This window comes from Lontra canadensis, unplaced genomic scaffold, assembly GCF_010015895.1.
Source record: "Lontra canadensis isolate GAN:19392208 unplaced genomic scaffold, GSC_riverotter_1.0 scaffold117, whole genome shotgun sequence".
Taxonomy (NCBI): Eukaryota; Metazoa; Chordata; class Mammalia; order Carnivora; family Mustelidae; genus Lontra; species Lontra canadensis.
In genome coordinates this window covers 2,102,883-2,128,022 of record NW_022631111.1, presented here as the reverse complement: position 1 = coordinate 2,128,022, position 25,140 = coordinate 2,102,883, and the positions used below count along the sequence as shown (strand labels likewise).

At 43.0% G+C, this 25,140-nt stretch overlaps 1 protein-coding gene across 2 annotated transcripts in view; it reads right to left on the bottom strand.

Moving 5' to 3' along the window:
• The window catches only part of CFAP221 (cilia and flagella associated protein 221), a 79,803-nt gene that overhangs the window by 45,455 nt on the left and 9,208 nt on the right, over positions 1 to 25,140 (bottom strand). The window contains exons 4-7 of one of the 2 annotated variants that reach the window (XM_032840912.1): positions 23,303 to 23,389; positions 23,084 to 23,182; positions 21,356 to 21,456; positions 7,679 to 7,782 (exon numbers count right to left, since the gene is read on the bottom strand). In XM_032840912.1, coding sequence (XP_032696803.1) covers positions 7,679 to 7,782; positions 21,356 to 21,456; positions 23,084 to 23,182; positions 23,303 to 23,389 — 391 coding nt within the window. Of the gene's footprint in view, positions 1 to 7,678; positions 7,783 to 21,355; positions 21,457 to 23,083; positions 23,183 to 23,302; positions 23,390 to 25,140 lie in introns of those variants that run through there. The other variant, XM_032840913.1, reaches the window with a different exon arrangement.

Below are 25,140 nucleotides of genomic sequence, written 5' to 3'. Positions count from 1 at the left end.
TGATTAAAGTGGCAAAACAGGGAATGTGGCTGGGCCCTGGAGAAGGGGGGATGAGGACAGAAGAGACCGGACCTCAGCATCCTAGAATAGCAGGGAGGGAGCTGAAGAAGTATTTACCTTGCCCTGACATTTCTATTGTCTTAGACCCAGGACCCGGAGGCTGGAGGTGACTTGATGGGGATAGAGGGGAGCAGGCAACCCCGCAATGGCAGTGCGCAGCACAGATGATCCACCTGGCTTTCGTGAGCCCAGGGCAGCACCAGGAGGTTTTCTGTCAGGATGTGGGAGCCCACGGACTGTGGCCAGACCCTGGCTTCCAATTCCAGCTCAGCCCTTGGACAACCCACTTAAACCACCCCATGCCTCGGGTTCCTCACCTGCAAAGCGGACCTACTCATAGCGTCACCTGATGAGTGTGATTGGGAGTATGATAGGAGTGGTGCTGGGGTCTGGCACAGGGTAAGGGCCACACAAGCCTTAGATACTACTATAATTATTTTCATCATCATCATTCCTTTCCCACTTTATTCTTCTTTTGGCAGCAGGCCCTACTCAAAGCTGAGTAAAATGCTGAGTAGAACCAACACAGGTATTATGCATGAAAACTGTACATTCAAGGATGAATATGCTTTGAAGAAGGAAAGGGACATAAGCAAAAGCAGGTGAAGAACACACAAGAACATCACAAGAGGGATGACCTCAGAACTCAGGTGGTTCACCAGAGTCTTAAAGAAATGACAGACAGCCTGACCCTCCCACAGCGAGAGTTACTAGGTTCAAGGAAGTGATGGTGGAACATACTAGAAGGAGATAAAGAGAGTTGGTGGGTTTGGGAGACACACAGAAAAAGGAAATGGAAGGGTCACTGAAGTAGACACTGCATGAGAAGGAACAACAACACACACACACATACACAATGTACACGCATGGACACATGGGTAGAGCCATGGCAGGAAGGAATGAGGAATCCCCACAAAATTCAATTATTTTAAGGAAGATAACAGATACCAAGGGCAAAGGGTGACCAACACGTACACATAATTTATGTTCCTGAACAAGAGAACAAAGCAAATAGACTAAAATACGTAGTTTTAATAGTTGAAAAATTTCCTAAAATAACCAAAGTCCTTTTTCTTCAGATCAAAAGGATATACCACATTCAAGGAAAACAAATGATAAAGAGAAACGCCTGGCAGATTACTTAACCTCAAGACTGAAACAAACACAAAAACAAAGAGAATCCCAAGGGCATCCAGAATTCACCTTGGGCAGGTAAAGATTCTGGCCAGCCTTTGACTTCCCAACAAATTCTCAAAGCAAGGGGCACTTGGGTAATGTCTACAAAGTTCTGAGGCCAACAGTCTTGGTAAACCAAGACTCTTCGACCCAGTCAGGTTGTCCTTCAAGATGACAGGCTGTAGAGACATGGTCAAACATGCAAGCATTCTTGGTATGTAGCCTCCAGAAACCTCTGGTATCAAGCTGCTGGTTTCACATTCCAGACAAGCCAGGGAAAGAACGGACATAAAGAACTTAGAATGGAGGAAAAGTGGATCAAAGAATGGAGGTGGACACCCGGGTTCCACTGAAATAGAAACGAAGTAACTGTGGCATTTCTGGTCACAAGACAGAATGCAAACACTATCAGCTCAGATAAGGGAAGATAAACTTACAGAAGGTGAAGCCATTAAGGAGGGAGAGAGACACAGAGCGTGGACGCTCCCTCCCACTGTCGGCACCGCCATGTTTCCGGCTGGAGTTGAAGCATGCAAGACAGTAGCTCTGACCTCTTGATGTTTTTAATACTCTTATTTGTAGCTGCAAATTTTAAGACTATCGCTTATATCAATGTAGTTCATCAACTCCTTTGGCTTCATCTGTTTGTTTTTTTCAATCAGTATCAAGTCATGAAACATATTTTTATAACATACTTCATTTTTATAAAGCCACTTCTTAAAGAAATATTTATGTTTGCTCAACCCCCTATCTTCCACACTCCTTTCCACCCAGAGCTCTTCTTTGTTTAACTCTGTTGTTACTGTTGCCTGGTCTGGGGCATATCACCCTTCCTGGACCATCCCCGTGGGGAACCCCAGAAAGGCCTGCTCTCCTGCAAGCGAAGCTGGCATTCCCTTTCAGTCTCCTGGAAGACAGGATTTTCCAGCAGGAGGAAGGGTTGGCTTAAGCCATCCCTGGCCCCTCCCTGGGCCTCGCTGGGCTAGTACCCCTGGATGGGCAGGAGAGATCCAGAGCTCAGTCTAGGTATAGGAATTGGCCTCTGGGTGAAGTTCACTGAATGCTGTTGATCAACCAAGCTCAAACCAGCCCAGACTGACAGGCCATCAAATGGTCATCTCAAACAGGAGATACCTAGGGATCCCAAAGGCAAGAAGAATATACAAGGCTGGGTGGAGAGCTCTTATTAATCTCCCTAGCTTTTCTCTCAAAAAATAGAATTTTTCTAAACTCTTGGTCTATGATACAGTTCTGTTTGTCTTCCTCTCCTCTATTTCAAGGTGTCCCCGTTTTGTTACCCTTCTAGCTTAGGGGAGGTGGGTGAGAACTCGAGTCTGGAGTCAGACAGACCCTGTTGCCTTGGGCAGGTCATCTGGCCTCCCTGAGTCTTGGCGACATTGGCAGTAAAAAATGATGCTACTATTTCCTGCCTCGTAGGGTTGTGGGGGGCAATGGGGCGGTGCTTGTCACGTGGTTAACAATTAGTAAATGGGAGTGATTCTTAGCATTATGCCCACAACTCTGTGTAGAACCACCATCACTCGTCAAGGACATACCTAATGTCCGGCAAAATGTAACATCGCTTCCAAAGTGACACAGCTGCTTCAGGGCCTGTGTGAAGAACCGCCACTTGCCTCTCTAGCTTTTCCTGCTTTCTTCAGTATGCTACTGCAAATCAGTTACATATGCCCTTAAATAAGGGGCATAAGGAACCCATTTGCATTCGGTGTATTAACTGTCCTTAAATGTTCTCACTTCCTCATTATTCAGTTTGGTGCTTTAGAAAGCCATAAAAACGTCTGATCTCTTGATTTTACTTCTCATTAGCATTCTATTCCAACCCGGCTTACGGCCTCTGGCTTTTTTCAAATTGGCAAAGACATACCTGGATGTCTCCATTTCTCTGTATAGCCATGTAATCAGCACTATTTTCTGGGATGAGGCTATCCATGATGGTCTTAGCCACCAATAAGAAACATTTTATGGGGGCCTCTTCTGTGTGCCAAAGATCCAAAGGTCATACCATCCTCCCGACAACCCTGACCTGTCCCCTGCACAGTTTGTGCTGGGGACCAGGGGTCTCCTGTCTCACCCATTCATAGGTGTATAGTGAGGCAGGGAAGAGAAGCAGGGCAAACTTCCCCATTCATATTCTTGTCTGGAAGGAAAGAGTTTGCTCATGGATGCCCAAAGGCATCTGGACCCTGTTGGTGAGGCTTATTATATGATAAAATACCTCAGTCAGGGAGGAAGGGGGCTTTGAAGAAGAAAGAGGCAAAAAAGTGGGTTAACAGTCACTTTCTTTTGAAACCTGAAGAGGTAAATGCTGGGGGGCGGGCAGCACATTGGCAGGTGTTGCAGGAGAATGAATGAATCCAACTGAGATCACATGATTGGACTAGGTCAAATCCCTATACCTCCCCCCAACCCAGAATAGGAGGTATACAAAGGTGCCTTGGACTTTGATGGGTAGGGGTCAGTGTTTACAGTGTCATAGTGCTCATCTCAGGGAAAGGGAAACTCCTTTAGTGGACCTGGGCCTACAGGTAATGCTTATAACCAAAAAGCAGTCTGGGTCCAAAGCAAGGCCACAGGTTCTAGGATTACTCCCAAATCAATATAAAATGGTCATAAATTTGCATTTCATAAGAAAATGCAAAATATAAAATTATGTATAATGGCTGATCTAGTCCTCATAATTGGGGGGATAAAAGAGAACATAAGTATTAAGACTTTCCATAAGAACTCTGGCCAATAGTCCTCAGAAACACTTAACTGGCCATTTTAGGCTACAATTTGCCATTGATATGAATTGCATGCATTCTTCTTGATGTATGTGACACCAAGCAAATGGCCAGGATCTCAAAGTGGTCAAAAGTAAACAAGTTCTACCATTTTTTTCTGGCATTTGGCTCTTCTCCAACACTAATAAAATCTTGGCCAAAGTCATGTATCACTGGCTCTTCCAAAATTATTGACAGAGCGTTCTTGATGTTTTAATTGTATATGATTTCTTGTCAGCAATATAAAGCCCAGAAAATCCTTTACTTCTTTTCCCCAATTTCAGAAAGATCTTGGCCCCATCAATGGAGCCAGCTTCTGGCAGCTCTAGGGCACACATGAATCCTAAGGATGCCCAGTGGGCAAGTGGCCTGTTGAGTTAAAGTTGGGGGTCCTATGTCAGAGTCATATCTTATAAGTGGAATTATCCTATTCAAATTTTTTCATTTGGCAAGCCTGAGCACAGAATGCCTGGAAGGCATGAATAAATGATGCTTCTAGTTCTTAGAGAAGATGTTGCTGTATAATCCTGTGGACCACGCATGTCTCCATGGCCTTTAGATAATCAGTTACTAATATTTGCCCAAAAGAGTGTCCTGCACTAAGCCTCATAAGGAGGTTGAAGGGTCCAGCCTAGGAGATCATTTTGTAAAGCCACATCAGCAAGGCCATCCACACGATGTAGAACGTTTCAAATCGTAAAGGTGGGGTCCGCAAAGTTTAAGAGCCCTGGTTTGTTCTCATTTGTTTTCATTCATTTGCTAGCTCCCTCCCTCACTCATGCTTTCGCTTGCATCAAACTCTTCTGATTTTCCTCTTGGATCACTATCCCGGACCCACTTCCCCTCAGTGTCCCCTGAAGGCCTATGTGTTCAGGGCTCAGTGCTCTGTCCACCTCTCTTGTCTAGCCACACCCACTCCCCGGGTGACCTCCTCTCTGTCTCATGGCTGTCCACTTCATTAGTACCTAGGTGACGTGGAAATTTCTGTCTCTCGCTCCCACCTCTCACCTGTCCTTGGGTTTTGAATAGGCTGTGTTTCAAAACCCTTTCAGTAGATTAATATTCTATATCTTGGGACATAGTTCTTTGTAGAATTAGGCCTTGGCCATAAGAACCTCTCACTTCCTTCCCAATTCCCCTTGCCTTTTCCTTGCCACTGACACCAGCTTCAGGCTCTCAAGACCTACATGATTTCATTCCCAACACAATGATTTCCTGGTCTCCTGCCTCTACCCGCCCCAGTCACTCCTGCACACTGCAGCAGTACTGACCTTTAAAAAAAACAGCTCCTATCACAATTGCTCAGAAATCTTGGTGGTTCCCTTCTGCCTATGGAGTTTTACAGAATTACAGACCATCAAGAGGGGCAGGATCATATAGATGAACCTAGTCTAGTGATTGCTAAACACCACTCTAAGCAATGTCCACATCAGGATCACTGGTAGGTGCTTGCTACCAGTACAGAAAACCAGACGCTTCCCAGAGCTATTAAGTGCAAATTACCAGGGATGGGTCCCTTGGCTTCATAGTTGTCATAAATGCTCAATGTCTTGGGGTACTGCCCTGCTCTAAGTCCCATCTGCTGACTCCCCTCTACAACATTCCCACCAGTCTTCAGTGATGGTGAACTAGCTACATGATAAGAGATCAATTTCCTATTTGAGCATCTCTGATGATGCACCAGGAGCTGCCAGGCCCAAGGCCATTCCTTTTTATACTACAGTGATTATTTTTTTCTTTTTAATAATTTTTTAAAAGATTTTATTTATTTATTTGAGAATGAGAGAGCGAGAGAAAGAGAGAGAGAATGAGCAGAGTGAAAGGCAGAGCAAGAAAGAAACAGGGAACTTGATGCAGGGATCGATCTTGGAACTCCGGGATCACGACCAGAACTGAAGGCAGACACTTAATTGACTGAGTCACCCAGGTGCCCCTACACCATAGTGATTCTTGTTACTGACACAGCTGGCCTGTCTCCAGTGCCTTTTTCTTCTCCCCATTCCTACACTGACTTGATGCTCTTTCCCCGGTTTATCTGGATCTGTCTTAGCACCTGGCTTTCAGGGACATTCCCAGAGGTCCAGTGTGGTCTGATGGCCCAGGGAGGGACAGGAGTCCCTCCTCTGTCTTGCCGTCATCTCTCAAGTAGAGTCTAGACTAAGATCACAGGAGCTAGTTCACTTTACCAACTTACCTCATAGGTCAAATTCTTTTTTTTTTTTTTAATATTTATTTATTTGACAGAGAGAGAGAGCCAGTGAGAAAGGAAAGACAAGCAGGGGGAGTGGGAGAGGGAGAAGCAGGCTTCCTGCCTAACAGAGAGCCTGATATGGGGCTCAGACCCAGGACCCTGGGATCATGACCTGAACGAAAGGCAGTTGCTTAATGACTGAGCCACCCAGGCGTCCCACATCATAGGTCAAATTCTTATAACCTCTTCAGAGTGAAGGTGGAAATTTAGTTTGTATTTTATGAGGCAGTGCACCAGCTTCCGAACCAGAATCACTGGTTTCAAATCCTACCTCTGCCTCTTACTCCCGAGTGTCCCTGGTGCTTCATTTCTATGTCCATAAAATGGAAATAATAATTATACCAACCTTACATGGTTGTGGTTAGATTAAATATACAGGTACTTCAACATATATCAAATATATCTATATCCGTCACCTGGAACAGTGCCTGGCACATAACAGTCACTAAGTAAGTGCTACTATTATTATTCTACAAAAAGGCCTACAGTGAGAACACCGACTATAATTAAAAGCAGAAATATAATCTTGTTTAGTATAATTTTGGTAACCACTTATTCTCTCTCCCCTTTAGAGCCTAAAAGTAATAAAGCTTCTCTCCGGAAAGAGAATCAAGTACTGTTTTTGTTTTGCTTTTTGCAATATAAATAGTAAGCTACATTGCATTTCAGAAATCTTAGAATTGCTCCTGGTTCTCTAGGAAATAATCTATATACATCTCATAATTTAGAAGTTATTCAAAATTTCTGCTTTGAACACTCATATATGAACTCAAAATCAGGAGATTAGTGGATACCCAGACATTCAAGAATAAAGCTATTTTAGGGTTCACAGCAGAACACTGTGGATGGATATTTAAAGCCCACACCCAAACATCAAAAGAGACAGAAACTGGAAGCAGTAATAGCTTTAGAGGAGATTTTTCTTTCAAAAGTTCTGAGCAGAACAAAGATCTATGCCCTTTGGGGCAGGAAAAGGCAGATTGTCCACACCATGTGTGTAGTAAATTCATGACAGCCTTCAATAACATCCCAAAAGCTTGGTAAGAGATGCAATTCCCATTTTATCTGAAATTGAGTGAAACGGATACCCCAAGGATAAACCAAGGGCCAAAATTAGAAGAGGAAAGGATTAACTTCCGATTTCAAGTTTTGATCTTGGAAGAAACTTACCTGGACACTGTTATAAATTATCTGCACAATACAAATGATCCCAAAGTGTCCTCATTCTCACGTGTCCAATCCCAATTTACAATATGTCAGACATGTCAAATCTGTTACTGTTACACATGTGAAGATACCATGTACAAGTGTAGCTTGTTCTCTTTTAGACCTTGAGACCGACTCTCCAAATCCCTTTGATCTGAGAACCCTAAGGAAATCAGAAACTTGAAATCTTGACTCTCCTTACCTGATATTGGATCAATAGTAAAGGCTTCATGAGACTGAATCAAAGTGATATGAAACTCGAAATCGACAGGGCAGCTGCACTGCAAAGGGATAACATATTTTTTGCTGTAAACAAAAAAAGGAAAAAAAGTTATCTTGATAATGAGTTCTTTTGATCGCAAGGAATAGACACTCAAGTTACATAATAAACGACCACAACAGTGAAGGCTGACACAGCAGCTAGAGTAACTCCTGGGTGCCTCCCGTCACACACATGTCCCAAACATTAACTCCTTGAATCCTGTGAGTTGGTGTTGTGATCATCCCCACTTACAGACAAGGCAAACAAAGCACCAGAAAGGGTAAGTGTCCTGCCCAAGGTGACCCAGCTAGTTCATGGCAGAAGTGGGTTTCAAGGCAGGTCAAGTGGGCCCAGTTTTCGTACTCCAAATACCTCTGTCCATGCTGCCTCTTGAGTACTGTCAGGTTCTTTCTGTGGACACCCACAGTTACAGGGAAAGGGCTTCTCTGCCACCCAATGGGCCCCAGGGAACCTAGGGAACATGGCATGAGCAGGCTTGACACAGAGAAGCCTGGGAAGCCCCAGGCCTTTATGGAGCTTGGACCTAGACGGCTTTGAAGAAACCACCCTTCCAGCTGTGTTGGACTGAAATGTGCCAGAGACTTCTTATTTGGTAAGAAGGCCAACAAGCAGCAGAGGACCCAGAAATGCTCCCTCACCAAGGACCCGGAAATGCTCCCTCACCAAGACTAGTCCGACTTCTGAGTGTGCTTGAGTTTGTCCCTTATGGTACTGCAGGAGCTACTATAGCTGGGCTGTTACTCAGAGGGCCCTGAGCTTCTCATCATGTCTTCTCCTACTATCAGGCCAAGCCCAGGTGGGCCAGAGTTTGCGGTGAGTGAGGCATGGAGAAGCTGAGCTTCTAGCACTTGGCCTCCCCACAGATATAGAGCTGGGGTGGTAGGTGATCCAGCCTCTTTCAGCAGCTGGACATTGAGCTGAGCCCTGCCCTCTATCCCTGTATTTCCTTCTGCCTCCTCCCTTCTCTACCTCGTAACTCCTGTGCCCTCACAGTCCATCTTGTCCTCCTGCCCAGCGGTTGGTCTCCACGTCTTGACCTTTCAGTGAGAGCCTTCCTGCCAACCCTTCTCCCTCCCATTTCCCAGTCTGTGTGGGAGACTGAGACTACAATCGGGCTGAGCAGAACTGTCAGGCCAGCTAGCATACTGTCTTCTGGGTGGTGCCCATCCTGACCTTGTCTGTCTCGGGGACTTTTCCCACCAGGACCTGATTCCTTACCTGTCCCACACCTGTCTACCTGGGAGACTCTGAGTCCTATGAAGGCAGAGCTGAGTCTGCTTGCTTCTCCAGCCTAATCTCAACAAAATTCCAGAACCCTGCATCTGCTGGACATTCAACAAATATTTGTTGGAACAAAGTAAAATAACTCTTTTTCCATAGTAATTCTGGGGATACGGTATAGGTCAAATGTGGTTTTAAAAATTACGCCAAGAGCATTTTTATTTGGCTTTAAATTCACTACCTTTTTAAAATTTGTGGACTATTCTGAATATAAAGAAAGAAAGATATAGAGAGTAATATAATAGAGATCCCTTTATCCACTACCAAGCTCTCAAATCTGCTTTGGGTAAACCAAAAATGTTTAAGTGTTTAAAAATGTTTATGGATAAAGAAGATATGGTCCATATATACAATGGAATATTACACAGCCATCGGAAAGGATGAATACCCAACTTTTGTATCAACATGCACAGGACTGAAGGAGATTATGCTGAGTGAAGTAAGTCAAGCAGAGAGAGGCAATCATCATATGGTTTCACTTACTTGTGGAGCATAAGGAATAACATGGAAGACATGGGGAGATGGAGAGGAGAAGTAAGTCGGGGGAAATTGGAGGGGGAGATAAACCATGAGAGACTGTGGACTCTGAGAAACAAACTGAGGGTTTTTGTGGGAGGATGGGTTAGCCTAGTGGTGGGTATTAAGGAGGGCACGTATTGCATGGAGCACTGGGTGAGGTGCATAAACAATGAATCCTGGAACACTGAAAAAATAAAATTAAATTTAAAAAATGTTTAAAATAAATGAATGAATGAATGAATGAATGTGTTAAAAGAGTTTAAAAATAAAACATTGCCGAACACTTGAAACTCCCTGTACACCTCTCCCCTTCCTCCACTTTGTCCCTCCCCAGGCTGACCCCTACCCTGTCTCCACTGTCCATCATTCCCATGCATTTTTATAATACCATTACACATGTAGGTACTGACAAAATCTATATTGTTTTCAACAATATCGTTCTAAAACTTGCTAATGTTGTTCAGTGCTATCTGTCTGATATTTATCCATGATATACAATTTTTTAAAAAGATTTTATTTATTTATATGTCAGAGAGAGACAGAGACTGAGACAGATAGAACACAAGCAGGGGGAGCAGCAGGCAGAAGGAGAAGCAGGCTCTCCAGTGAGCAAGGAGCCAGAAGTGGGACTTGATCCCAGGACCCTGGGATCATGACCTAAATAAGCCCAAGGCAGACACTCAATAGAATGAGCCACCCAGGTATCCCCATGATATATGATTCTTATCCATGACACATGATGTACTGTTCATTCATTTCACTAGTGATGAATATTCCATTCCATGACTATCTCATTCCCACTTACCTATTCTCTTGCTGAAGGACATTTAGGTTATTTGCACTTTTTCACTATTGTGACGTGGCAATGACAATCCTCGCTTGGGGTTCCTTGTGCCTCAGTACCAGAGCTACTCCAGGTATACCCCAGGAATGGAATTGCTGGGTAGTAGTAAAGTAAAATGATCAACTTTACTAGATATGGCCAAAATGCTCTCCAGGTGGTCAATGTGAAGTCTAAATGGCTCAGACACAGTCTCTGAAGATCAGGCCAATGACTCATGACTCACAGCCACATAAGCCGGATGGCGCTTGGGTTGGTAACCCCAGTGATCTGCTCAGAGTTGCCTGGCGAGGTCAAATTGGCTGCTCAAGGATGTTCTACTAAGAGCTGTATGTTTGCATTTTCCTGAACTAAAACCAAAAAAATACTGCTGGGACTTTTTATATATGCCCAATTTTAAACTAATTTTAGAGCTCTGATAATTCCCATAGAAAAGGTGTCAGGATATTTGTTTAGCGACGATTACGTGAAGCCAAGTTCCTGATGCATTAACCAATCTGGAAAAACAAATGATTCCCTAAAGGCACAGAATTCCAAGTAACCTGATTCAGAAGGAGACACAGCAGTGCAAGTAACACAGATTTGCTTTCATTACTGCAGCTTGTTATTACGGGTGCCGAATCAGCAAAGGATGATGGCCATAATTGCGAATCAAGCACAGTCTAGATGAATTTGGGTCCCAAGGAATTTTGACAAATATGAAGGTTAGTTTACTTAGAAATTTTTCATATTTGAAAATACCAGAATCCCATTAGATTCTAAGGGGACTTAGAGATTCTAAACACCCATGTTAATTACCATTAAAAGTGATTTATACTGAAGAATCATGAATATACACATTTTACGCCTATGGTTCCTGAGACACAAATAGTACCCTGAGTTCTTCTAACTTATAGGAAGCAGCAAAATAAAATATCAAAAGCATACAGAAGCTGGTATTTTTGAAGTTAACCACAACTTTTATCCTCATTACTTTATTATTTAAACATTTTATCAGTTACGCTAAGGTCATGTATAAATATGAAGTACTTTAAAATGATGTATAAAAATATACCCAATACTTTAAAAGAATTATTCCCTATTTTGAATAAAATCCAACCCAAAACTTTTACTTATTCTTTTACTATTTTTTATTTTAAATTAAATTAATTAACATATAGTGTATAATTAGTGTCAGAGATAGACTTCAGAGATTCACAGGTCTTACATAATCTCCAGTGCTCACTACATCACATTTATTTTATTTTTAAATTTTTTAAAATGTAATCTCTACAGCCAACATGGGGCTCAAACACACAACCTTGAGATCAAGAGTCACATGTTCCACCAAATGAGCCAGCCAGGTGCCTCCCAACCCAAATCTTTTAAATACATTTTTTTAAGATTTTATTTATTTATTTGACAAAGAGAGAGAGAGAGAGCCCAAGCAGGTAGGCAGAAGGAGAGAGAGAAGCAGACTCCCAGCTGAGCAGAGAGCCTGACCCAGTGCTCGATCCCAAGACCCTGGGATCATGATCTGAACCAAAGGCAGACATTTAACTGACTGAGCCACCCAGGTGCTCTCATAGTTTTTCTTTTTAAAAGATTTTATTTATTCACTTGAGAGAGAGAGCGCATAAGAGGAGGCAGAGGGAAAGAGGGAAGCAGACACCTGCTGAGCAGAGAACCCGATGCGGGGCTCAATCTCGCAACCTTGCAATTAAGACCTGAGCCAAAGGCTGATGTTTAATTCACTGAGTCACCCAGGTGCCCCCAACCCAAACCTTTTAAATACTAGACTTATATCATGATTATATACAAGTTGTGTGCCTATTAGAAGAGAGTAAACATTTGACTTACGGAAATTAGATATTATAAAATAACAATATAAATTCAAATTTTTTCCTTCACCCTTCTCTAAATGCATGCTAGTAAGGGTCAAATATCCCACGGGTTTCCAGTTAATTATATAACATTTGTTTTACCTTAGTCTGATGTTATTTTTATCATTCATTCTAAAATTTAACATTATATTTGTCAAGAAGCTAATCAAGCCTTTTTTGAGAGAAGGAATGATCTCGTGAATTTGTAGATAACATAAAATCAGATTTCCTCCTTAATTCCAAAATCTCAGTATGCAAAGAGGGGGAGGAAGCCCTTTGCCATATACAGGATCTGACTCCTTTGGGGAGAATGCAGGTTAACTGACAGCAGTATGACTAATGCTAACTTATGACAAGATGCTGGACTCAGACCGCACAGTAAATTAACCACTCATTAGCTGTGATGCCTACATAAAAATCCGAGGGACACACCCTCAAGATAAAGGGAGGTCTCCCCACAGAGACATGTGAATAATTTAAACTATCACGGAGACGTATGAATAATTTAAACTATAACATTGACTGTCACATGTCAATTTTATAGGACTTTTGCTCTGTCAAGTGCTCACTGATGAAGGATCATGGTTAGATCCAAAGATGTGGGCAGCAACAGTGTATCCATGTCACAGTCTTTCCCTTGCAAATGTACAGGAGACTCATGAAAAAATTGCATCTGGGCACACTTTGGGATCACACGCTGTAGCAGCTTTAAAACAATTCTGTGAACTCTTCCCACACTCCTTCCATTGACAGGGGGGTCTAGGTCTTCTTCCCTGCAATCTGGGCTCCAATTGCCAGAATGTGTTGGAAAGGATGCTGTACTCCTTTCCTGAGGCCAAGTCTAAGAAAAGGCTCACTCTGCAACGTATTGCCTGTGTTGTAAGAAAGCCCAGGCAGCCTGGGGAGAGAACCTTGGGCCGGCTGAGGACCCAGATAACAGCCAGCACATGAGTGCAGCATCTTGGAAAGTGGATCTGGCAGCCCCCCTCCCGCCCGACACACACGTTGATGAGCTTCTCCACGTGGTTCACGCACAAACAAAACGAGGGATCGCTGTTCTTTTAAACCATTACCTTCTAGGGTGGTTTGTTACAAAGCAATAGAAAATGGACCCAAGTGGCATTCTCTCTGTCTTGTTTCTTCTTCAGTAAATGACCACCTTATCCCCCATTTCTAGTTGCAACCTTAATTTGGCAACTTTAAAGCCCTTCTCCTTTTTTTTTTTTTTTTTTGTACTAGCCCTTCATAGGTACCTGTCACCACTAGGCTTGTATTTTGGTTAACCCTCCTGACGCTTGATATGTACTATTACTATGCCCATTTTATGGATAAGTGAACTGACCTACAGGGTAGTCCAAAGGCAAGCAGTTCATAAGAGATGAGTGGAAATTAAAGGTGGGACCCCAGAACCTGAGCTGTTTACTGCTATATTTCATTACCTCTCTTTGGTCTCTAAAGGAATAGCTAATGACATCTCATTGTTTGCACTATAGTCCTCTTCTCTATTGACATTCTCTTTGAAACTGAGCCCTCTGTGCCTTATTTGTTGAGCTTTGTAGTAGGCCTTTCCTTTAATTATCCCACAAGCAAGAAAAGCCTAGAAAATCCCAAGGCCTGTTCTCAAATGTTACCAACCTCCCTTCAAGCACTACTGCGTACATAGAGACAAAGGAAGAAATCTGGGGGCTGACTCGTTGTTTTCCTTTAAGCTGTGGATGTAAATTGTGACCCAAAAACCAGAAAGCAATCAGACAAAATGATTAGTTGCCTGATAAGCCAGACCTCCAACCCCCTAAACAGGCAATGATTTGAAAAGATATAAAGAGTTGAGGGTAAATTACGTTTCAAATTTCAAAGTGTGCCCTTTTATCTAAGATAATTTATGTTCTTATGAACTTTCATGTGCTGCTTATCTTATTTTCAAAGACACAATTAATCTCACCGGGATTCGAGCCTCAAACAAGAAGCAGAGGGGACCCACGATCCTTAACGATATAGTCAAATAAAGACAAACAGAGATTTACATAAAGAAATGTTCAAGTAACAGGCATTTACTTATTTTTTACACTGAGAGAATTAAACACTACCCTCATTTTAGCCTAAGCTTAGACCAGTATTGGAGGTAAAGAGCAAGAAGTAGTCAAAGATTCAGGGAGGGTCGACATCTGTCTCTTGCTGGCCTGGCCTTTGAGCGCCTTTCTTGCCTCTGGTTCAACTCTTTCCTCAACCTAATTGCTTAGTCCTCCCTGTTGCAAAAACTCCCCACTCCCTGCCTTCCCTCAGGCCTCTATAGTTTAGGAAAAGGTGGAACCCCAGGGAACAACCAGAAATAAAGGGTCACCTCTGCATTCTTGGTAAAGGAAGGTAAGGCATTTCTCTAGGGGCTGGAATAAAACTGAATTCAGAAAGTTAGAGGTGACTGTGACATGCTTGCCCTCACATGTCAGAGATAATGCAGAGATAATACGTGCCCTATTCACATATATATATATTTTAAAACCACTTTAACAAAATATGGTAACACATACATAACATAAATTTACCATTTTAACTATTTTTTAGTATACAGTTTAGTGGTATCAAACCATTCACACTGGTGTGCAACTATCCCCACCCTCCTTCTCCAGAGCTCTTTTCATCTTGCAAAAGTGAAACTCTGTCCCCAGCAATGCCAACTCCCCTTTCGCCATTTCTCCTAGCCCCTGGCAACCCCTAAACCTTCTACTTTCTGTCTCTGAATTTGACTACTCCAAGTACCTCATATGAATGGTTTCATACAATATAAAATATCTTTGAAAAACTAAATGTCAGGGGTGCCTGGGTGGCTCAGTGTGTTAAGCCTCCGCCTTTGGCTCAGGTCATGATCTCAGGGTCCTGGGATCGAGCCCCGCATCGGGCTCTCTGCTCAGTATGGAACCTGCTCCCCACCCCACCGCCTGCCTCTCTGCCTATTTGTGATCTCTCTCTCTCTGTCAAATAAATAAATAAAATCTTAAAAAAAAAAACCCAAAAACTAAACATCAACTTCACTTAAAAATGAAATAATTTTTATTTTGTTCATAAAAATAATTATTTCTAATATGTATTATAAATAATACATATTAGAAAAAACAGCACCTCACAACTCACTTGAGTTGCAGATAATGTGGGATAGGATGGAGTAAGAAGTGAAATTCATGAGTGGCTCCTTTGAGTAAGAGCAGGGCCCATGGCTAAGACCAGAGAATAGGGACATCTGTCATCAGGAAGAAAGTCACGTTCAAGGGAAAGGAAGCAACTGAATTGTGATGTGAGGGTAGAAGAAAAGCCTCCTGCAGGCTGATTTCTTCTTTTATTGAGAAAAATACAGCATTTATTTGGAGATAAGAGGATACACTAAAAACTACTGCTGGCTTTTTCTTCTTTTAAAATAGGGGGCACAAGGAGCCACACGCTAACTGCATTCCAGACATACCTCCTCAGAGCTGAGGGACCTGTCACGTTGCGCCTGACACCGCACGGAGGGGACCTGGCTTGGTCTTGCGGCTTAGCCACTAGCAACTATTAGAACAAAAAGCTCACAGGAAGAGTAAGACATGAATTTTTAAAGCAAAGTAATTTGCATTCAAATAATTTCGATCTTGAAATGGCTGTAGATAAGGAATTTCCGTGAGCTATTTCAGGCATGTTGAAGAAAAAGCAATTATTTAAGAAAAGAGTCACAATTCAGTTGACTGTTGCTAGTTACTCTGCTCTAAGTATTCCGACAAGCATGAAATAATCACATTCTAGAAACCATGTTTGTTTTGTCTTGTTTTTAAAGATTTATTTACTTGGGGGGCGGGGCAGAGAGAGAACATCCAAGCAGACCCCTACTGAGCTTGGAGTCTAACGCGGGGCTCAGTCTCACTATCCTGAGATCAGGACCTGAGCCAACACCGAGCTGGACACTTAACTGACTGAGCGACCCAGGTGCTCCTCTAGAAACCATGGGAAGAGCGCACAGGTATGTGTACACTGTGTGTGTGTATGTGTGTGTGTGTGTGTGTGTGTGTGTGCGCGTGTGCACACGCATGCGTGCAGGTATCAGAGACCTGGATGCTGAGCATGGAGAACTGCAGCAGTGGTGACAGATGTGGCCTCTTGGACAGGGCTTGGTGGGAGATCTGTCTGCTGTATAAACCAAGCAAGGAGGAGACATGCCCAGAAAACACTTTCCATTTAGGAGTGTCTCTCCAACACCAAAAACTACAGTGTTTGTCTTTGCTGCTTCCAGGAATGTGCTTTAGGGAGACACAGAAACTCTTTGTGTTATATTCTTAAATATCAGAATTGGGGACTGGCACCTGGATATTTTTTGTAGAATTTAAAATGTAGTTCATTTTTTAAGTTCTTACTGCTGGGGCACCTGGGTGGTTCTGTCGGTTGGGCATTTGCCTTCGGTTTGGGTTGTGATCCCGGGGTCCTGGGGTCGAGCGCCGTGTTGGGCTCCCTGCTCAGCGGGGAGTCTGCTTCTCCCTCTCTCCCTGCTTGTGCTCTCTCTCTCAAATAAACCTTTTTTTTTTTTTAAGATTTTATTTATTTATTTGACAGACAGAGATCACAAGTAGGCAAAGAGGCAGGCGGTGGGGGGGAGCAGGCTCCCTGCTGAGCAGAAAGCCCAATGTGGGGCTCCATCCCACGACCCTGAGATCATGACCTGAGCCGAAGGCAGAGGCTTAACCCACTGAGCCACCCAGGCACCCCTCAAATAAATCTTTAAAAAAATGTTCTTACTGCTTAGTTCATGATAGCAGCTTGGTAGTTTCATATAAGTCACAAAATGTATATGCTATGGAGTTTAAGGAATCATTCCAAGAACGTATTCAATGCCTACAGGAACCTAAGCAACAGAAATACCCCACCTTTCGTTACTACCTCTATGCACGCATTCATTTGTTCTAGGTGCTGGCCAAACATTGGTGCCACTCTGTCCCTTAGCCCCATGCAAACCAATCAAGCAATTTTCCAAATCAAATTTGTACAAAATCTAAGGGAGAAAAGCAGAGTATTACAATATTCAAACCAGGCCTTAATAAGGTCAATACTGCTTCCCACATTTTCAGTTTTCTAGCCTTTCCATCACTTTCCCTAGGAGTCAAAAGTCTAAAACTCAACATTTTGTTAAAAAAAAAAAAAGTGTAGGCCTTCCATTGAAAGTTTCCTTTGGTGACTGTCTCAAGTTGGCACCCACTTCTGCTGAATGAAAGGGGGAAGCAGTTATGCCCTTCCATTATTGATATAGATCCCTAAGGTTTAGGAATGGGATGATTTTCATTTCCTGTTAAAATTCACAAAAAGAAACTGGCATAAGATATTAGGTCAGCAAAGGGGTATTAAATCAAAGCAATTTTAACTATAAAATATGATAGAATTTTTCATATAGTAAAAATTCAGGCTGTTATCAAGTGCCTTTTTTCCTCTGAATTTCAATTTTGAAATACAAGTTCACTGCTGCTCGATAAACTCAAAGTAGGGGCTGAAATAAAGCACGGGTGTGTTGATGAGTTCAAGTCCCCCTTGTCAGAATATTTCCATAAAAAGTCGCTGCTCCTTCGTGTCAACTTTGACTCTGAGACATAAAAAAAATGAGTCCCTAGCATAAGGACAGTGTTTCCCCGGATGAACTGAAAAATGTGAATTTATTCTCTTTGAGTAGGGAGGGCTTCAAAAATATCCTTCTGAAGATCAATGTTGTGTTGTAGTCATTCTGACCCCTTCATTCTAACCCAGTTACAGCTGGTTTGTGGGGCCTTCAAGCAGAGGCTCTTTACTCGCACAATTAGAAACAGGGCCCGGTTGCTGTCTATGCCAGTCACCCTCACTGTTGATCTTTCCCTCCCAGTGCTACTCACATTCTCCTGTGGCCCACATGCTTTCAACCATAGGGCAGTGAGAGAACTAGGTTTCATTTGGACATCCTATTCTGACCTTGGGTATTCCTACACTTTCTGAAATGAGCCATGAGGTTCACTGCCTAAAGAAAAGCATCCTTTGGCAAATTCTTAAACTTAATGATGTAAACGTTCCAGCCCGGGTTTGGGATGGTGTAGCCAGGGACCTGCTCTGCTGGCATTGTTAATGTGACCCTGTGGTCTACACAGAATCTGCAGCCCCGAGATGGACTCTTAGTTCCACTTGCTTTGGAGAAACATGACTGCCTTGCCCATGGGACAAACCAGACCCAGAGTGAAAAATGGGGAAGTGACAGGGAGTCCAGGAAAGGGCCCAGGTGACTTTCATGTAAGCTTGTCTAGAGCAGACTAACCAATTGGACAACAGTCATCTTGGCGCAAGGAAGACATGTTGATGCCGCATGGAGAGAACTGGTCAACTGACTGGGTTTGTTACAGATTTTGACCGGTTATTGGGTACCAGGTAGACACTGCTAGAGAAACTACAGAGCTTGATGAATCTATGTGAATCTTTTTAGAACCATAGGAATGGAAAGATACCAAATTTCAGCACCTAATAAAAGCATGTTCTTAGTTACTTGCATCTATAGGAAGGGGAATATTGCACTTTTTAAAAGACTTTAATTATTTATTTGAGAGAAAGAGAGAAAGCGTGAGCAGAGGGGCAGAGGGAGAGGAAGAAGCAGACTTTTTGCTGAGCAGGGAGCCAGTTGTGGGGCTCAGTCCCATGACCTTGGGATCATGACCTGAGCTGAAAGGAGATGCTTAACCAACTGAGCCACCCAACCACCCCTGGGGAAAATTGTATTTTGTCTGTAATACTCCCTAAAATATAAAGTGGTTATGAAATTTAATCAGCTATGGTGGTTAGACTAGTTATAAAGCAGAATTTCAACCTCCAAAAGGGAAAGAGAACTAAAAGTCCTCTGTACCCCACAGTGTTTGGTTTAGAGATGTTGGACAGAGACCAGAATGCAACTTTTTGTTATTTACAGAAGCTGTCAAAATACATTTTACCAGATCTTAAGCCACCATGGTTGTTTAGAGGCAAATGTCCACGTAGAATTTTATTTCAGCAAGGAAAATTTACAACTATCAAATCCAGCCAGTTGCAAATGTTGTTGATGAATATATACAAGTACACTTCATGATCTTGTGGGAAAGGCTATCCAGTCCTCAGAGAGGCCCTATCCAGACCACAGTTACTTCTCCCCAGAAGCAACCTCAAAGTAAGAAAGCAGACTTGGTGGTATTAAATGTAGATCTTGTAACTTCTGGCAATTTTGTCTGAATGGATTCTACATGCAGAGAGAAAACACATTCTCTGAAGCTAACTTCTGTTAGATTTGTGTTTTCCCATAACCTTTGTCCATCTCCATAATATACAGGAATTTTTCTTTAGTTGTAGATAGAGCTGCTCTCCTCTGACATTCACAAATATAAGTGCCACTGGAACTCACACACTGCTGGTAGAAATTAAAAATGGTGCAGTCCCTTTGGAAAGAATTCTGGAAGTTCCCCAAAATGTTACACATAGAGTTCCCACATAACCAAGCGGTTTCACTCCTCGGTATATACCCAATACAAATAACCACGTATATACCCAAATAAAAACATACACACAAATGTTCACAGCAGTATTATTCAAAGTAGCCCAAAAGTGGAAACAACTGGGGCACCCGGGTGGCTTAGTCGTTAAGCATCTACCTTCGGCTCAGGTCATGATCCCAGGGTCCTGGGTTGAGCCCTGCGTCAGGCTCCCTGCTCAGTGGGAAGCCTGATTCTCCCTCTCCCACTTCCTCTGCTTGGGTGTCCTCTCTTGCTGTCTCTCTCTCTCTGTGTGTCAAATAAATAATTAAATAAAATCTTAAAAAAAAAAGTGGAAACAACTTGATATCCATCAACTGATGGATAAATAAAATGTGGTATGTGTACATAATGGAATATTAAATGGCAATAAAAAGGAACGAAGTACTGATACCGGGAAAACCTTATGCTAACTGAAAGAAGTCAGTCACAAAAGACCTCCTAATGTATGCTCCCATGTATATGAATGTCCAGAATAGGCAAATTTATAGAAACAGAAAGTAAAGTAGAGTTTGCTTGAGACTAGAAGTTTGAAGGAGAAATGAGAGATGGGTAATGGGTTTCCTTTTGGGGTAATGAAAAAAATGTTCAAGAACTGATTGTGGTGATGGCTGCCTGTACTAAAAATGATCAGACTTTATGTTTTAAATTAGTGAATTTTATCATATGTGAATTATATCTCAGTAACAGGTTTTTTTGTTTGTTTGTTTTTGTTTTTGTTTTTTAACATATAAAGGTCAAGAGAAAAGGACCCCTCCTCCCTGCCCTGCTGCAGACCTGCCAGTGGGCCGCTCTCCCCAGCAGAGGCACAGTCCCTGACCTGCTCTTCTGGAGCTTCACAACTGCCCCTCAGCTCTTACCCCGTCACTCAGTGTTGGAAGCCCACCTTCAACGTGGCCGCCAGCCTTTCCATTCCAAGCTTCTCATCACAATTTCTCTATATATTGTCTACCTTTGCCGATGTGTGAGTCAACCTGTCTGGATCTCACTTGTACATTACTTAGGTCAAAATCTCTGGTGATGATGATGATGGCACTGATGATGGCTGATAGCTAATTTAAATCAGTAGCTACATGCAAAGCACTGTTCTTACTATTATTAAGTATTAAAATATTCTAATATTGCATAATTCAAACATTCAAATATTGTTAACTATTGTTAAGTTAACTATCGTTAAGTTCTACTTTAACCTATTTAAATCCTCAGGACAATTCTCCCAGGTAGGCACTCTTTTTAAAATATTTTATACATATATATATATATATATCTGAAAGAGAGAGCTTAAGCAGGGGGAGCAGTAGAGGGAGAGGGAGAAGCAGACACCCCACTGAGCAGGGAGCCTGATGCATGGCTCAACCCAGGACCCCAGGATCACGACCCAAGCCCAAGGCAGATGCTTAACCTACTGAGCCATCCAGGGGCCCCTTGTTTTGCCTTTCCAACTATAAGTCCAGTCTAACTCAGCTACAAGCATAACCTGCCATTAGGAAAAATACAAATCTAAGTTTCTATGTGCATATACCTTAACTTTTCATGACCTATAACATTTTGGTAGTTCATCTTGGTAACTCACCTTTCACCAAGGAAAACGTTGGATAGATTTATAAATGAGGGAAAGTCCAATGTATTCATGACAGGATAGGCATGGATGGGAATAAGCAAAGTGTCATCTCCCTAAAATTAATGGAGGGAAAAAGTCAAGTTTACTATACTGGAGGCTCTAATTTTCAAAAATGAACTTGTAGATACTTTCTTATGTTGTTTGCTATCACTAAAAAACATTTCCTTAAGAAACCTGAGTGCTTACATATAACACCAGAAATATTGAGCTTTCCCAACTATAAACAAACTGTAGGAAATTTTAAGTACATTTCCTTGAAGTGATATTCACTATTATCCAGTAAAGCTAAAGATAACAATGTCTTCCTATAGATACAAAGACAGTAATCTACCTACTTCTATTTGAGAAAGTTATAAGCAAACCTAGTCTGTAGGAGCCCAAAAGAAACAGAGAGCAATGAACCATAAACCATGAACTGACATTGGGCCCAGAGGGTTGCAGGCCATCCCGCTTCATGTTTGACCTCAAACAAAACCTCTCCAAGCCTTGTTTCTTCCTTTGCAAAACGGGAATACTTCTGCCTTTATTTTAAAGGTATTTTTAAGGGGTGCCTGGGTGGTTCAGCCAGTTAAGCATCTGTCTTTAGCTCAGGTCATGATCCCAGGGTCCTGAGATACAGTCCTGCGTCAGGCACCCTGCTCAGCGGGGAGTCTGCTTCTTCCTCTCCCTCTCCCCCTCCCCTTGCTCATGCTCTCTCTCTCTCTCTCTCAAATGAATAAATAAAATCTTTTTTTTTAAAAAACTAAAGATTAAACAATTTTTAAAAATAAAATAAAGTTATTTTTAAGAATTAAGGCAGATGATGGCCTGAAAGAGATAAGAGCATTACATCCGTTCCGAGTATTATATTAGCCTTACCCCTGAGTAGCAGGAGATGGGCCCTGGCCCTCTGTACCATGCCTGTCTTCGAGACTCATCTTCTTGGTGCAGGTGCTCCTGCTGAAAGCCATACCCTACCTTTGTTTTCAGTTTAGCTTTTCAATTTTCTTTTTAAAGATTGGAACTCATAGGTTACTAAGGCATACTTTTAGTTCCCCTTAAGGCTTCTTGACTTGCAAGAACTGGGCCTAGGGGAGCAAAGGGACATATGGGGGTGCTGCTAGAAGAGATGGATTGACAGCACATGGAGCTGGCCTTGGCTGGAGGTCACAGGATGAATTTGGTGACCTCGAAAAGGCTCACAGGGACCCACACAGCCCAGCCATCTGAGGTCAGGCCACCCAGGCTTCTATCTCTCTGCAGGCCCCAGGGGCTGCCTCTGAGGACATTCCAACATGACACCATCCAGTCCCTGGGGCTCGTAATCACAATTCGGGGATCCTGCTAATTTGGAAGCCTAGCACTTCAAGGAGTTTGTTTAAGCTATTTGACAAAGTTTTTTTTTTTTTTAATCAACTCCTACAGTTTCATGATAGAGTTTCCAGGTCAGGGCAGGCTGGAAACTGAAGCAAATGATGTCTCATGGCTCTGCCCTGGTTCTTGGTTCTTGCTCTTGAACCCAGAACCCAAGTCACCAGACAAGGACCCTCCATGCTACTCACACTGGCTGCCCAAGGAACACATGGGCTGGGTGAGAAACCACACTTATCGCTCCATTTCCCTCTGTTCTTCCCTCAGGGTATAAGTTTTGACATCGTCCTGTCCCTTACCCTCCAAAAAAACAATCTTAAGAAAACTTACCTTACAGTGAACCCGAATACAATCATAATAGTATCGCCACTCATCTGGAGAAAATGTAACGGTGACTGTGAGGGACAAGCCGGGGACGAGGTGGTGTTCCTAGAAGACAAGCGGGCTGTGGTGGCAGCATACTACACATGCGTCCCAAGCAGACCCACCACACGGAAAGTCACAATCCAAAGAGAGCCCCATGGAGAACAGGCAACAGGCCGTGCTTACCGTTTTCACATACTTAATCTGAAAGTATTTGGTTTGAGGGGGTAAAATATGCACATGTACGTCTTCATTGGAAATATTGACCAGATGCTGTGAGAGAAAGAGAAGCGCTTAGGGAAAACATTGTTTTAGCTAGCTGCATATCTCATCATCTTGTTCCTAAAGGGATTTGAGGAGACAAAATTTATTGTTTCACTTTTTAGAAGATTTGAAAGCATCATACACCATTTAAAGAATAGTAAAACAAACACAGCACCACTTACAATTTTTTTTTGAAGTAGGTTCCACACCAAATGTGGGGCTTGAACTCACAACCCTGGGATCAAGAGTCACATGGTCTACCAACTGAGCTAGACAAGTACCCTGAAAACAACACCCGTTAAAGGATAATAAAGCATACCAAAGTGCCTTCTGCCCAGATTAGGGAACTTACTAGAGCCTGCAGCCCCCAGACAGTAAACTCCTCTACAAAGCCCTCATTCCCAATTCTGACCAGTTACCACGTGTGCCTTTTTGTTGAGCTCTGTTAACCTCAAAAACAAAACAAAACAAAACAAAAAAGCCACCAGTTACTCTGCCAGCAAAAAAGTGGGGTTATTCAGAATAACACAGATTTGCAAACTAGGACAAGAAGGCTGCTGCAAAACCATAGACAAGTCCCAGACCAAGGGAGATGCAAGAGGGAAGGGGGTGAGGACTATTTATAAACAAAAGTCCATTGGAGTAAACTGGGAATTTGAAGTGTAGGGACTTTTCACTGGTTGATTGTGACTGTCTCTCACTGGCTGGGCTGTTGCTAAGGGAGAAGGAAAATCTTCCTTCCTCCTGCGGGGGTCAGTGAAGTAGTACCTAAAGTATGGACTTGCCAGGTACATCTCTTCCTACGGGGTCTGCAGTCACAGAGGAGTAGCGGGGTGTGACAGCCTCCCGACTCCATTATGAACCAGGTTTCCTATCATTTATGAATTTTCACAACTCCATTTCATCCTGTGATCCAGCTAAAAAGTCAGCCACCCACCAACTTCCACAACTACTTCAAATTACATGCCACTGATCCTGGGGGCCCGGCGACACTACGGTGGTCAAAAAATCAGGAAAAAGAGTGTGACTAGGGCAGCCTTCAATCCATGCCTGGGGCAAATGGAAAAGAAGTTGGAAGTCAGGAAAGTCAGGAGTTCTCCGATGGTGGATGGTGACCGGAGAAGGCCCCTACTGTGAGGCAGGACAACTTGCTTCATAAAATAACTGGGTCTCTAAATAGGAGTGTTTTCCTCCTCTGCTTGAGATGGGACCAAGAACCTCGGGATCTGGGGATTGGGGCTTCACCTGGGCCAGGGTACAGTTAAGAGGCCTTTGTTTCCAAAGTCCAGGCCAGAGGCTGGGCCTGTCATGGGGCCCATTGCCCAAGGCCTCATGGTCACTGAAGCCCTAAATTAAAATTCAGACATTACTTCCTGATGAGGTTACAGTGGTGTTTGGGTTTGTTAAAAACTCTTATTTGTCACCTGTGAACATTCCTAAAGTGACCCTGTTTTATGCCCTGTTTTGGCATATCTTTTCTTTTTTTTTAATATGCTATGAGCCTTAAAAAAAAAAAAAATTCTCCAGGCTGCTCTGGACCTCCAAAGGGCCCTGCACAGGGGCAGTCTTGGTGAAGGTGTGGGCTCCTGGAGCTCTACCGACAAGATGGTCCTTCAAAGAGAGATGTGGGGAGGAGGGATAGGTATGCTGGGACCCAGGATGCCTGGGGCCTATGCCCATCACACCCAGAATCCTGAGGTGGTGGGACCTGCCTGGGATGGGTAGGTAGCCATAGAGCCCCAGGGCCTGGAAGCCTTGAC